This window comes from Cynoglossus semilaevis, chromosome W (assembly GCF_000523025.1).
Source record: "Cynoglossus semilaevis isolate Cse_v1.0 chromosome W, Cse_v1.0, whole genome shotgun sequence".
NCBI classification, from domain to species: Eukaryota; Metazoa; Chordata; class Actinopteri; order Pleuronectiformes; family Cynoglossidae; genus Cynoglossus; species Cynoglossus semilaevis.
This window is the reverse complement of record NC_024327.1, coordinates 3,056,866-3,071,231: the sequence shown is the minus strand read 5'-3', so window position 1 is coordinate 3,071,231 and position 14,366 is coordinate 3,056,866. Positions and strand designations below refer to the sequence as shown.

The following is a 14,366-nucleotide window of genomic DNA, read 5'->3' as shown; positions in this document are numbered from 1 at the left end:
ATACACTATATTACCAAAAGTATTCGCTCAGTCATTCAAGTGATCAGAATCAGGTGTCCTAATCCCTTGGCCTGGCCACAGGTGTATAAAATCAAGCACTCAGGCATGCAGACTGTGAAACAAGACATTTGTGAAAGAATGGGCCGCTCTCAGGAGCTCAGTGAATTCCAGCGTGGAACTGTCATAGGATGCCACCTGTGCAACGAATCCAGTCGTGAAATTTCCTCGCACCTAAATATTCCACAGTCAACTGTCAGCTCTATTATAACAAAATGGAAGCGTTTGGGAACAACAGCAACTCAGCCACGAAGTGGTAGGCCACGTAAAGTGACGGAGAGGGGTCAGCGGATGCTGAAGCCCCTAGTGCAAAGAGGTCGCCGACTTTCTGCACAGTCAACTGCTACAGAGCTACAAACTTCGTGTGACCTTCAGATTAGCCCAAGTACAGTACGCAGAGAGCTTCATGGAATGGGTTTCCATGGCCGAGCAGCTGCAGCCAAGCCACACATCACCAAGTGCAATGCAAAGCGTCGGATGCAATGGTGTAAAGCACGCCGCCACTGGCCTCTAGAGCAGTGGAGACGCGTTCTCTGGAGTGATGAATCACGCTTTTCCATCTGGCAATCTGATGGACGAGTCTGGGTTTGGAGGTTGCCAGGAGAACGGTACATTTCAGACTGCATTGTGCCGACTGTGAAATTTGGTGGAGGAGGAATTATGGTGTGGGGTTGTTTTTCAGGAGCTGGGCTTGGCCCCTTAGTTCCAGTGAAAGGAACTTTGAATGCTTCAGGATACCAAAACATTTTGGACAATTCCATGCTCCCAACCTTGTGGGAACAGTTTGGAGCGGGCCCCTTCCTCTTCCAACATGACTGTGCACCAGTGCACAAAGCAAGGTCCATAAAGACATGGATGACAGAGTCTGGTGTGGATGAACTTGACTGGCCTGCACAGAGTCCCGACCTGAACCCACTAGAACACCTTTGGGATGAATTAGAGCGGAGACTGAGAGCCAGGCCTTCTCGACCAACATCAGTGTGTGACCTCACCAATGCGCTTTTGGAAGAATGGTCAAAAATTCCTATAAACACTCTCCTCAACCTTGTGGACAGTCTTCCCAGAAGAGTTGAAGCTGTAATAGCTGCAAAAGGTGGACCGACATCATATTGAACTCTGGGTTAGGAATGGGATGGCACTTCAGTTCATAGTATGAGTCAAGGCAGGTGAGCGAATACTTTTGGTAATATAGTGTATAGTAGTCACACGCTATTTCGCGGTTCTTCCTTCGCGGATTCACGACTTCGTGGGTTTTTGAAGCTATATATAAAACATACTGTATCCGGATTTGGAGCTGCAAGAGATGTCACAGGAATGGGACGACGATGTGGTTCGATCGGTCCAATTTTGCAACAAAATCGAAACGAATGAAATGATTAGTTCAAGATTCGTTTACGACTCGTTCATTTTACTGTTCGAGAGTCAAAGATTTGAATCAATAAAAAGAGTCGCTCTTCCTAAAAGTCTTCACTAAAAGAGAGGCGAAGGGGGAGAGTGCGTTTTTGACCTGGTGGAACTGCACTGAGACCGGACTAGTCCAACTGTTGGGTGTGTATAATGGACTCATTCATCGGATTAGCACCTGCTAAATCAAAAGAGTAAATAAATAAATAAAAATTAATCCGTGCGACTCTAGAGCGGTACAATGGACAGTCACGCACCCGCAAATAATGTTTCACTTGTGTTGTGGTAAGGTTTTACCACCCCGGATTCGTTGATCAAGAACTTTCACAAAGTATAAAGAAAAGACAAAAGTCGTTGCTCGAGTTCGCCTGTGCACAGGGAGGGTCCAGCGGAGAGTCAGGGGGTCGACTGCTGAATCCTGCTCTCTCCACAAACTCAGGCTCGTTTTATTGACACACATATCCAGGGGTGGTAAATATCAAGCGATACAGACTTCATTTGTTCTACACACACATATCCATTCTTTTTGGCAACTACATCTACACCGTTGGTTTCTCATCCCGTTCTTATCGCGCCCAGGTGCTGTTGTTGGGACCTTGTGTTCTAACTATGAATCCAGCCATTGTCAAATTGTATTCTAAAAGTTTCTGTTTCCCACCACACCAAGTACTCCTCTTTTCACAACAAACCTTGGTTTTATCTCAACCTCGCAGCTCCTTCTCTACATCTGCATGTTTTCAGTTCTAGCTTTAAGCAGCATTTTATGTTCAAGCTGGTTATATGTTTTAGCACATCTCTTATGATCTTTTTAAAACATGATTATATATGTTGCATACTTCTATAAACTATGAACACATGAATATATTTTATCCACAATTCCCCCTTTTGAACTCTCTTCAGAGTTCAACATTACCATAGAAGTATGCTTCTAGATTTTCGAGCTGATAGTGTTCGAGCTCCTCGGGTTCCGTGGCTATGTTATATATTACAACTCTGAGTGGGGAGATCGCAGTAGAACCATAGAATTGCATAAACGATGATTATTAGTGAAAATATGAATAAGGCCTCATACTTAAGCGGTAGCATGAATATGGTTTTGCGTTCTTATATTCTTTAAAAGCGCGTTGTCCCTGTGATAGCTAGTTTACACAAGGCCCATGCAAAAATGACAAGAAAAATAAACCAGCATGCAATACACAATGTTAATTTGATAAGGTTCATCTGGGAGATGTCTTCTTTCTTGAGGTGGTAGCTTGGCACGCTACATGTAGGAGAGGAGCGCTATTTCACCTCCTCCCGGATGGAGTTCTTCTCTTCGGACTCCAGGGGTGGACTACCCTGGAGTCTTGGATCACTACCAGGGGATTATTCTGCCCCTTTGTCGGTAGGATCTGTCTCCGAGTCAGCCGACTCGGTGTTCTGTTCTTGGAGGTTTCTCTGAATGTCGATCAGGGAGCGTTGTGGTTCCTCAGCTGCTGCACACTGGCTCCAATGAAACCAAGTGTCTCCTTTTCCTTTCAGGCGTACTGCGTGGGTTGTTCTTTCAGTTACCTGGAATGGACCTGTCCAGCGTGGTTCCGACCACTTTCTTTTGATGACTCGGAGCAGAACCCACTCTGCCTCTGGAGGTGTTGTGCCTTTTCCTGCGGTCTGCTGGTCCTTCACCTGTTTTGAAAATGTAGACACCAAACCCTGCAGTTCGTGGAAATAAGCTTTAGAAGTTAGATCTTGATCATCATTTTGGGTGAGAGGGAGTTTGGAGTGTGGGCCGGGAAACGCTCTCCCTGTTTGTAACTCATGTGGTGTGAACCCTGTGGAGTGGTTGACTGAACTTCTTATTGACATTAAGGCTAACGGTAGGGCGTCTAGCCAATTCATTTTGGTCTGTGCACAGATTTTAGCCAATTTGTTTTTTACCGTTTGATTCATTCTTTCAACTTTGCCCTGTGACTGAGGATGATAGACTGTACCAAAAGAGTGTTTTAGTCCCAACATCGCCTCCACCTGTTGGAGGTCATTGTTCTTAAAATGAGTCCCGTTGTCTGATCTTACTTTTTCTGGGAATCCATACCTTGGTATATAGTGGTTTACCAGGAATTTTATTACCGACTTACCATCCTCTTTCTTCGTAGGCCAGGCTTCTGGCCACCCTGTGTACGCATCTACACACATCAAAACGTACCTGTACCCTCGAACCGAATCTACCATGTCTGTGTAGTCAATGATGATCTCTTTTCCTGGTTTTGTTTCCAATGGATACCTTCCTGGTTCTGGTCTGATGGTAGGTCTGGTGTTAAATTTGGTACATTGTTCACATGTCTTAGTCAGGTACTGAGCCATGTCTTTGAGAAAAGGGTGCCACCAATGGTCAAGATTTCTTAGCATTTGTGCTACCCCTACATGTCCTACCCCATGTGCCTCTTCCATTGCTGTTTGTCTTAGTCCTGGGGGTAGGATAGGCCTACCATCAGGTCCTCTCCAAAGTCCGTCCGTCTCAGTGGCTCCCCTTGCTTTCCACAGAGTTTTCTCTTGTGGAGACGCTTTGTTTTGTAACTGGATCAGTCCGTCCATAGTCATTGTAGGTTGCATTTCGGTCTCTGAACACATGAGTATCATTCTGTCTAGGTACCCTGCCGTCTGTTTCGCTGCTTGGTCGGCTGCGTTGTTTCCCTTTGTCACTTTGTCTGTCCCTGTGTCATGTCCTTTACATTTTATGACTGCTACTCTCTTTGGTAGTAGTAATGCTTCTGCTAGTTCTTTCATCTCAGTCTCATGTCTAATGGGTTTGTTACCTGCCGTCAGAAATCCAACTCTCATCCATTGCCCTAATTCAACATGCACTGCTCCTACTGCATATGCTGAGTCTGTGTAAATGTTCACTTCCTGTCCTTTCCCTATCTTGAGGGCCTCAATTACTGCCACCACTTCTGCTCTTTGTGCTGATTGCTGTCCCCCTAGTCTCTCTGCTTTCTGTGTTACCAATAGTCCATCCTTTTCTTCCACTACTGCATACGCTGCCCTGAGACCATCTGTCTCATGTCTGAAACAGCATCCATCAGTAAATAAGTCTCTCGCTCCTGCAATCGGTGTGGCCTGTAAGTCTGTTCTCACCTTCTCTTCTTTCACCACTCTGTCTGCACACGTGTGTGGCTCCCCTGTCCCTATGTGATCCGCCATATTGATGCCTTCATGTGTAAATGAGATGTTTGGTGCTTCCAGAATCTTGCTCAGTCTTCTCTGTCTCAATGTTGTAAGTGTGAAAGTTTCTGAATTTACGTAAGCCACCACACTATGTGTTGTCAGAATGTTTAGTTGGTGTCCCATTACAATGTGTGCAGTTTTTTGTATTAGCTTTGCTATCCCTGCTGCATGTTGTGTGCACTGTGGGTGTCGTTTTTCCATACCATCTAGCATTACGCTTAGGTACATCAGTATTACTCTCTCTCCCCCTTTTCTCTGGAACAGAATGCCATTAACGCATGATACTGTTCCAGAGACATCCAGGTAGAAAGGCAAATGGTAGTTTGGTGTTGCTAATTCTGCAGCAGTAGCCAATGATTGTTTTAATGTGATAAAAGCAGTTTCTGCATCTTGTGTCCATTCAAGTTTGGCTGTGAGATTTCGCATGCCCTGTTGTCTGACCAGTTCGCGCAAAGGCTGGGTCAATCCTGTGTAGTTTGCTACATAATTACGGCTGTAGCCTGTTAGTCCAAGAAATGAGAGCATGTCTTTAACTTTAACAGGTTTGTTGTGATGTAAGATCGCAGATCTGTGTGTTGGAGACATACTGACCCCCTTTTGGGATATCAGACGTCCTAAGAATGAGACCTGCTTCCTGGCTACCTGTAGCTTGACCTTGCTGACCTTAAAGCCCTTGTTCGCCACATGTTGAAGCACTGAGTGAGTCGCCGCTAGACACGCGTCTGCAGTGGGTGCCGCAATCAGTAAATCGTCTACATACTGTACAAGAGTCGTGTTTTCAGGAAGTGTGCAGTCGCTTAACACCTGCTTCAGGACTTGGTTAAATAATCCTGGGGAGAGAGCAAAACCTTGTGGCAGTCTGGTGTATCTTAGTTGTTGTCCTCTAAACGTAAATGAAAATATGTCCCTACATTCTGGAGCCAGGGGCAGACAGAAGAATGCATTTGCTAAATCAATGCACGTGAACCAACTTTGGGAGGGGTCGAGGTTGGCCAGGGCAACATAAGGATTCGGGACTGGTACAGTTGGGGTGACCAGGATATTATTAATGGCCCTGAGATCATGTGCCATGCGGTATTTACCTGTCCCTTTCTTCTCTACAGGTAAGATGGGAGTGTTCCAGGCTGAATGTGAGGGTTCCAACACCCCCTTTTCCAATAAGCCTGTGATTGTGTCATGTATCCCCGCTTCTGCCTGAGGTTTGTGTGGATATTGTCGGATCCATATTGGAGTGTCTGTGTTGACTGAAAATTTTACAGGTGGGCAATCAGTGAGACCCACATCTGTCGGATCGTCTGCCCATAAATGGTCAGGTAAAGTGTTAAGCATAGCTTTAGCTCCCTCATGATCTGTTTTCTCTCTCCCATGATGTCGAGCGATTTGTTCATGTTCTAGGGTGGCTGTGTTAACAGCACACAACATGATTCTATAGGTGTTTGCTTTCCCCAGAGTTTTCTCTTGTGGGGGCGCTTTGTTTTGTAATTTGATCAGTCCGTCTATGTCCGTTGTAGGTTGCATTTCAGTCTCTGAACACATGAGTATCATTTTGTCTATGTACCCTGCCGTCTGTTTCGCTGCTTGGTCAGCTGCGTTGTTTCCCTTTGTCACTTTGTCTGTCCCTGTGTCATGTCCTTTACATTTTATGACTGCTACTCTCTTTGGTAGTAGTAATGCTTCTGCTAGTTCTTTCATCTCAGTCTCATGTCTAATGGGTTTGTTACCTGCCGTCAGAAATCCAACTCTCATCCATTGCCCTAATTCAACATGCACTGCTCCTACTGCATATGCTGAGTCTGTGTAAATGTTCACTTCCTGTCCTTTCCCTATCTTGAGGGCCTCAATTACTGCCACCACTTCTGCTCTTTGTGCTGATTGCTGTCCCCCTAGTCTCTCTGCTTTCTGTGTTACCAATAGTCCATCCTTTTCTTCCACTACTGCATACGCTGCCCTGAGACCATCTGTCTCATGTCTGAAACAGCATCCATCAGTAAATAAGTCTCTCGCTCCTGCAATCGGTGTGGCCTGTAAGTCTGTTCTCACCTTCTCTTCTTTCACCACTCTGTCTGCACACGTGTGTGGCTCCCCTGTCCCTATGTGATCCGCCATATTGATGCCTTCATGTGTAAATGAGATGTTTGGTGCTTCCAGAATCTTGCTCAGTCTTCTCTGTCTCAATGTTGTAAGTGTGAAAGTTTCTGAATTTACGTAAGCCACCACACTATGTGTTGTCAGAATGTTTAGTTGGTGTCCCATTACAATGTGTGCAGTTTTTTGTATTAGCTTTGCTATCCCTGCTGCATGTTGTGTGCACTGTGGGTGTCGTTTTTCCATACCATCTAGCATTACGCTTAGGTACATCAGTATTACTCTCTCTCCCCCTTTCACTGATGTCAAACACAACTTTAGAAAGAATACGTTCTACGGGCAGTCACCTTGGTCCATAATGGTACAGTCCATCAGCGGTTCGTCCCTAAATTGCTGCGCTGCAGTATTAAAAGTAAAAGTCCGAGCAGGAAAGCTCAGGGAAGTTGGGGGGCAATTCTCTCAAAAATTGCCCATACTTGTCTGCTTTTCCACTTATCTCCCTGAACTTGGCTTTGAGGTCAGAGTTACATTGCAGGTCAATGAGCTCCATTTGAATCACAGGAGGGGCATCTTGCACATCAAAGGTGAAGGGGTCTGCAAAAATTTGAAAAGTGGCTCTGTGTGTCTTGAAGTCTTCAAATCTGTGATCAAATTCCGTCTGTAGCTTCAAAATATCGTCAACATATTTCTCACCACTGAATGGTGTGCCTGCATCCACAAGTGTCTTGCATGCTGGGAAATGGCAAAGGTTTGTCTGAGAGAGCTGGGCTTTCCATAACACAAGTTTTGTGGAGAATGCTCTCACGTTGTCATAGGCAGCGCTGCCGCGCTGCCCCTGGCCTTGTAACTTTGTGTTCAGTATATTCAGCTCATGTGTGATGTCAACAAGAAAAGCTAAGTCCATGAGCCATTTGTGATCACTTAACTCAGGAACAGCCTTCCCATCCTTCTCCATGAAGGCTTTCACTTCTTCTCTCAACTCAAAAAATCTTTTCAAGACATTTCCCCTACTGAGCCAACGTACCTCGGTGAAATAGAGCACATCTTCATATTCTGACTCCATTTCCTCTAAAAAAGCACGGAACCTCCTGTGCTTTAAGCCCCTGGATCTGATTTGGTTGACGCAATTTACAACAACAGACATCACATTATCACACCTCAGGCATTTGCTGCAAAGAGCCTGCTGATGGATAATGCAGTGCAGAGCAATGGCCTCCTCTACACCCTCCTCTTCCAGTTTTCTTTGAACAAGTGCCACCAGTCCATTTTTCCTCCCTGTCATTGATGGTGCTCCGTCAGTTGTTATTCCAACAAACCTCTTCCATGGCAAACCGGCATTCTCAATGGCATCACACAGCTGACGAAATATCTCATTAGCGGTGGTCCGGCCATGCATTGGAATTACTGTGAGCAGCTCCTCCGTCACTTCAAAATTGCTATCAACACCACGGAGATAAATTGTGAGCTGAGCAGTGTCTGTTATGTCTGTGCTCTCGTCAAGAGCGACTGAGTATGCATCAAAACATTTTGCTTTCTCACACAGTTGTTGATAAATGTCACTTGACAGGTCAGAAATGCGCTCTGCCACAGTGTTGGCAGAAAGGCTCATGTTGCTAAACTGACTTTTCTTTTCCGGACAGATAATACTTGCAGCCTGTAATATGCATTTTTTAACAAACTCGCCTTCTGTGAATGGTTTCCCTGCCTTAGCAATCATCTCACTAACCATGTAGCTAGCTTCTACTGCTGCAATATTCTCTTTGGTTGCTTTCTTGAAGAAATCTTGTTGCTTCAGTAGACATGCTTTAAGACTGGCAATCCGCTTGGCTCTCTTATCCCCCTGGTATTTTGCACATTCCTCAGCATGTTTAGTTGAATAATGGCGTTTAACATTGTATTCTTTGTGCACTGCAAGTTTCTCTGTGCAAATAAGACATGTGGGGATGCCCCTGTGCTCAATAAAGAAATACTGCGTCTCCCACTTTTCTTGAAATTGTCTGTGCTCGTCACCAACCCTTCTCTTCACTGCAGGCTTTGATGAAGACATGACTGGGGTATGACAAAATCTAATTGAAAATTAGATTCTAATTGATTCCGCTTAGTAACGCTCTTGTTTCACGTTCACGGCAAACAAGTGTTTAGCTGGCTAATTGCGCACAGAGAATGTCTTAACGCATAACGTCATTTCCGCTTTGTGACGGAGCGCTCCCTGCGCTCTCGAGCCCGAGCGCGAGCCGCCGGTCGGGGCATGTCACACGCTTCTATCTGTAACAGCAGCGTACACGATAAACAGCCCGGTAACAGTCGCCGTTCTTTTTGCGCTTGATCATGACATTCGTGGTAGAAAGTACGATAGATGGCAAGCGCAAAGGCGACTGCTGTCTGGCTGTTCAATACACGCCGTGCTGTTGTTACAAGCGTGAAGTGCACGAAGCTGGTGTAGCTTAGCCTATCCCCGACAAGGGACGGCGCGCGGGAGCTTGCTGATTGGCTCTTCGGAGGTCCAGTTTCTCCACGGGCCACACTAACAGTATACTTTAATATTAAGGTGCGGGCCACAAAATATTGTACTGCGGGCCGCACTTGGCCCCCGGGCCGCGAGTCTGAGACCCCTGCTCTATAGGATTGAGGTCTGGGCTTTGACTCGGCCACTCCAGAACATTTACCTGGTTCTTTTTTAACCAGTCCTGTGTAGCTTTTGCAGTATGCTTCGGATCATTGTCTTGCTGGAAAATAAATCTTCTCCCAAGCCGTAGTTCTCTTGCAGACTGAATAAGATTGTCCACCAGGATTTGAGTGTATTTTGCAGCGTTCATTCTGCCCTCTATCTTTACAAGCCTTCCAGGTCCGGCTGCTGAGAAACATCCCCACAGCATGATGCTACCACCACCATGCTTAACAGTGGGGATGGTGTGTTTTTGGTGATGTGCAGTGTTTGGTTTCCGCCAAACATGACGTCTTGTCTGATGGGCAAAAAGCTCGATTTTGGTCTCATCAGACCAAAGAATCTTCTTCCACTTGACCACGTGCTTTTTGGCAAACTGTAGTCGAGATCTAATATGACTTTTCTTCAACAGTGGCTTTCTCATTGCCACTCTCCCATAAAGCTTTGACCGGTGAAGAACCCGGGCAGCAGTTGCTATATGCACAGTCTCTCCCATCTCAGCAGCTGAAGTTGTAACTCCTTCAGAGTAGTCGTAGGGGTCTTGGTTGCTTCTCTCACTAGTCTCCTACTTAGTTTACGAGGGCGGCCTGATCTAGGCAGATCCACACAAGTGCCATATTCCTTCCATTTCTTGATAATGGATTTCACTGAACTCCGGGGGATGTTCAATGCCTTGGAAATGTGTTTGTATCCATCCCCTGAATTGTACTTCTCAATCACCCTTTCCCTGAGATGCTTGGAGTGTTCTTCTGTCTTCATGGTGTAATTGTCACCAAGAATACTGATCCACCAGTCTGGACCATTCGGACACAGGTGTTTTATACCTCAATCACTTGAAGCACACCCACACCACTCAGGTGATCTTCATTTCACTAATTGTGAGACTATTGGCAAGAATTTGGACCTCTATTGAATTAGACCATTAACTTAAAAAGGGGGTGATTAACTATGCAAACAATTATATTTCTTTATATATTTTTATTTCATTGACATTACTTTGTAGAAATCTGTTTTCACTTTGACATTAAAGAGTTTTTTCCAATAAATGTTTGTGTTAAAAAAGCCAAATTGTATTGACCATGATTGATTTATGAAAGCACTAAAAGGGTAAAACATCCAAGGGGGTGAATACAGTAAACCCTTGTTTTTCGCGGGGGTTACGTTCCAAAAAGAACCCGTGATAGGCAAAATCCGTGAAGTAGAAATCTTTATTTTTTTTACAATTAAATACTCAGAAAAAGAAGAGAAAGAACGAACAAACCATTTTACAGTCTCAACCATTTGTTTCACAAATAAAGTAAAATAAAAGTACTTTAGAAACGTTTCAACAAATAACTTCTGTAATGTACTGTCAAATAATAATTTTAATCATCAACGTGAACAGAAGGCTTCAAATTGCGGAGATTAGCACCGCCCACCGTGAACGGGAGAAAATTAAAAATGATTATGAAAAAAATACAAATTACCTGGTCTTGTTGCGGGCAGTTGCAACCCTTTTTGAATCCTTATTAAAACTTATTGCTGCTGTCTTCCTTATGTTTTTTTCTTCCTTCTTTATGGAACGAACGGAAGATTCATTAATTCCATAATGCCGACCTACAGCCGCATAGCTTTTACCTTCATTTAGCATGTCCAATAGTTTTACTTTATCACCGATAGACAGCATCTTCCGCTGCCTTTTGGTCCCTACCGCAGGTACTTTTGCCGGTCCAGAGCGTTTTGTCGACATTATGGGGTTTGATAAACTCGAAATTGCAAGAGAATTTGCACGTACGTAATGTCAATTTGGCAAGCTGTTTTACGTACGTGTACATATTAAACCGCAACGTTATTGGCGCACAGGTAGAGAAGAAGCGGAGTGACTTTTTAGCCAATCAGAATGCAGAACACAATGCACGATGCAAATCCGTGAAGTAGCGAAACCGTGAAAAGTAAACCGCGTTATAGCAAGGGATCACTGTAAACCAATCACTCATCATCCTTTATTCTGTAGGTGCACTTTTCACATTTTCGCATTTGTATTTATTTAGCTATAGTTTGAATTTGGATTATTTGTCTAATCTGTTTATTCCACTTTATTGCTCTTGCTTAAAGAGTTTATTGTGAAAAGTAAAAACCTTTATTATAAAATATAAAAATGGACATATATGTTTGATATATTTTAATTATATATATTAATATTTATAGATACATATTAATATTTTATGTTTTTAAAAATGTAGTGAAAAAAGGGAGGTATTAAGTCAAGGGTAAATAAATAAATACAGATTTAAGTCTAATTACATGTAATAATTAACACACACATATAGATGACAGGGACAAGGAAATCCTTACAAATAGTTGATCTTTGCTGTGCTTTGTTGGATTTACAAAAGAATTGAGTTTGTGTATGTTTGATGTTATCACAGTAAAATAATGATTCCCATTTAAATAATTTAAATAACTTAAATAAACATTTGGGTCTACACTTTAGAGTTAAAGCAGAACAAAAGCACCAGTAATACATCTAGAACTGTTCTTTTCCAAAGTTTTCAAACCAAGAGGCTACATGCCAGTGTTTTGGTGAGTGAGGGGTCAGTGTAGGGAGGGTGACCAGGCTCCACCAATCAACACCCGGGGACAGACACACACCCGCTAGATTATGCATAGATGGATGCTTGTTGTGTGTGTTGTGCTGCCTTGTAAATATTTGGGAACTTATGTAATAAATGGCTTAAACAGAGAAACATGCAGCGTTTGAATTGTTTGCAGACCAAGTGGATGAGAGATTATAGAGATTATAATGTGTCAAAGTAATCTTTTTGGTTAATGTTTTTTAGTTGTGCATGTCTGTTTTGGTTGCCTCCTTTAATCTTATCCAGTTTATCAGTACTATTAACATGTGTACTACACTGCACTGTACATCACCCTGTACGTTTTTGTTTTGTTTTTTTCCAGGTACACAAGGAACTTGGTTGATGCTGGAAATGGGAAGTTTAATCTCATGATTCTCTGCTGGGGTGAGGGCCACGGGAGGTGAGACATCCCCACTCACTAAAATGACCAGCGTGAATTAGAATTCTGCAGCATTGAGATGGCAAAGATTGAAACCGATAAAGATTAGTTAATTTCATCAGCTGCAGAAATGGCCTTGTATGTATGTATGAAATATTGAAAGCAGAGAGCAGAGAGCCCTGACACAACAATTTCCCAAATATGGGATCAATATAGTACTTTTTTTTTCAATACTTTCTTTCTTTCAAGTTCAGCATTATAACCACTTTTATAGACTCCCTGCTGACAGTGATTTGTCCTGCGGTAATTATTTTAAATGGTTGTAAAGATACCAAAATATGGTGTTACAATAAACAACTGTGAAAAAGTTTATCGGCCAGTAATAATGGCTTTTATGCACTACTTCATGCACAGTATTGTTGTTTTATTACTACATGTTCTGTGAAGGTATAATGCCTTTCCTGATGAGATGAGCAACATGGCTAATTAAAGTTCACATTTGTTTACCTTTGTAGATAAATAGCAAATTTACCAAAAAAAAAAGTGTTGCTTTATCCTCTGACTGTCATCAAGATTCCTGAGTCAGGTCTCACTTTGACTCTGCTTCCACTCTGTTTCCATTCTGCAGCAGTATCCATGACCACACAAACTCCCACTGTTTCATGAAGCTGCTGCAGGGTCAGCTAAAGGAGACGCTGTTCGAGTGGCCAGATGGCAATTGTCGTGGGGATATGGTCCAGAGGTCACAGCGAGTGCTGCAGGAAAACAAGGTTGCGTACATAAATGGTGAGCGCACAATAGGTTTTTTTTTGTTGTTTTTAACATTTAACATTTAACATTTTGGAGGACTAAAGTGTTGAAATATCTCTGTATTTATCCACGGAATTTGATATGATATGACAGTGTTAGACTCACAGTGTGTTACCGGGGCGAGATATTGAGTTCAGTACAACAGAATAAACATCATCTACGTGTCTAAGCTGATAGGATTTATCTGTGGAGTTAGTGTACGTATGTGTTTTTAAAATGCTCTCAGAGGAGTTGTAACTCTAAAATGCACAGTATATGCTGCAGGTATTTCCCCTGAACCCACTGCTGAGTGTTTTCACATAGACAGCAGAGCCATGGTGTGATATCTGAGCTGCGCATAGTGTGGAACTGCTCCAGTGTTCACAGCATTCCAGTCTGAATGTATATTTGTTCTTATGTGTGTGCCCTGTGTGTTGGTGTAGATTCCCTGGGCCTGCATCGTGTGGAGAACGTCAGCCACACTGAGTGCGCTGTCAGTTTGCACCTGTACAGCCCCCCCTTCCAGTCCTGCCAGACGTTCGACCAGCGGACAGGGCATAGGAACACGGTTAAGATGACATTCTGGAGCAAATTTGGAGAGAGGACTTCTTTTGTAAGTGGCTACTTTAAAATGTACACAGTATTATTTGTTCTGCTCAAATAATTTACTTTACTTTGGTACTTTTCTAAACACATTTTCTAAACACCCTTTTTATATATTTTAAAGCAAAATCTTCTTAGATAAAGTGATCAATTGGTGGTGGTGATGTTGAATCTGCAAATGCACGATGCTAAATTAACATATATTAACACAATCTCGTGTGTTTTTTGTAATATTCTCTCTAGATGTTCTAAAATACATTTGATTAAACAACTACACTAATGTACAAAAATGCACACTTCCTGCAAGTACCAAAAGGCAACAGCGAGGCAGTATCACGAAAAAGTCATAAAACCCCCCACATCCCACCCCATGACATTTCCCGCCTAATGAGCAGGAAGTGGGGCATTTTATAGTGTTTTGCTCTCACATTAAGCACAGCTAATATACAATTACAGCAAAAAGTCATGCAATGAAGCAGGTTTAAAAAAACGTTTCCATTGGCTCCTGTTCAAACAGCAAGGCCAAGGAATGTCACTAATGTCAGGGTGTGCAATTTAACACAACAGC

The 14,366-nt window shown here is 43.2% G+C and overlaps 2 protein-coding genes across 2 annotated transcripts in view; one reads left to right on the top strand and one right to left on the bottom strand.

The window, feature by feature from the left end:
- Positions 1-7,153: 7,153 nt before the first annotated feature.
- LOC107990188 (general transcription factor II-I repeat domain-containing protein 2-like) lies at positions 7,154-9,877 on the bottom strand. Its single transcript, XM_017042616.2, has one exon. It carries the CDS (start codon positions 8,792-8,794, stop codon positions 7,154-7,156), a length of 1,641 nt encoding a protein of 546 aa, XP_016898105.1. The 5' UTR covers positions 8,795-9,877.
- Positions 9,878-11,965: 2,088 nt separating this feature from the next.
- LOC103396961 (cysteine dioxygenase type 1-like) overlaps positions 11,966-14,366 on the top strand; it is a 5,125-nt gene continuing 2,724 nt past the window's right edge. Inside the window, exons 1-3 of the mRNA XM_025052697.1 lie at positions 11,966-12,427; positions 13,035-13,192; positions 13,639-13,808. Coding sequence (XP_024908465.1) covers positions 12,396-12,427; positions 13,035-13,192; positions 13,639-13,808 — 360 coding nt within the window. The 5' untranslated portion in view covers positions 11,966-12,395. The remainder of the gene's footprint in view (positions 12,428-13,034; positions 13,193-13,638; positions 13,809-14,366) is intronic.

Coding starts and splice junctions, on each gene's coding strand:
- LOC107990188 (XM_017042616.2), bottom strand. CDS start 8,794: ATGTCTTCATCAAAGCCTGCAGTGAAGAGAAGGGTTGGTGACGAGCAC.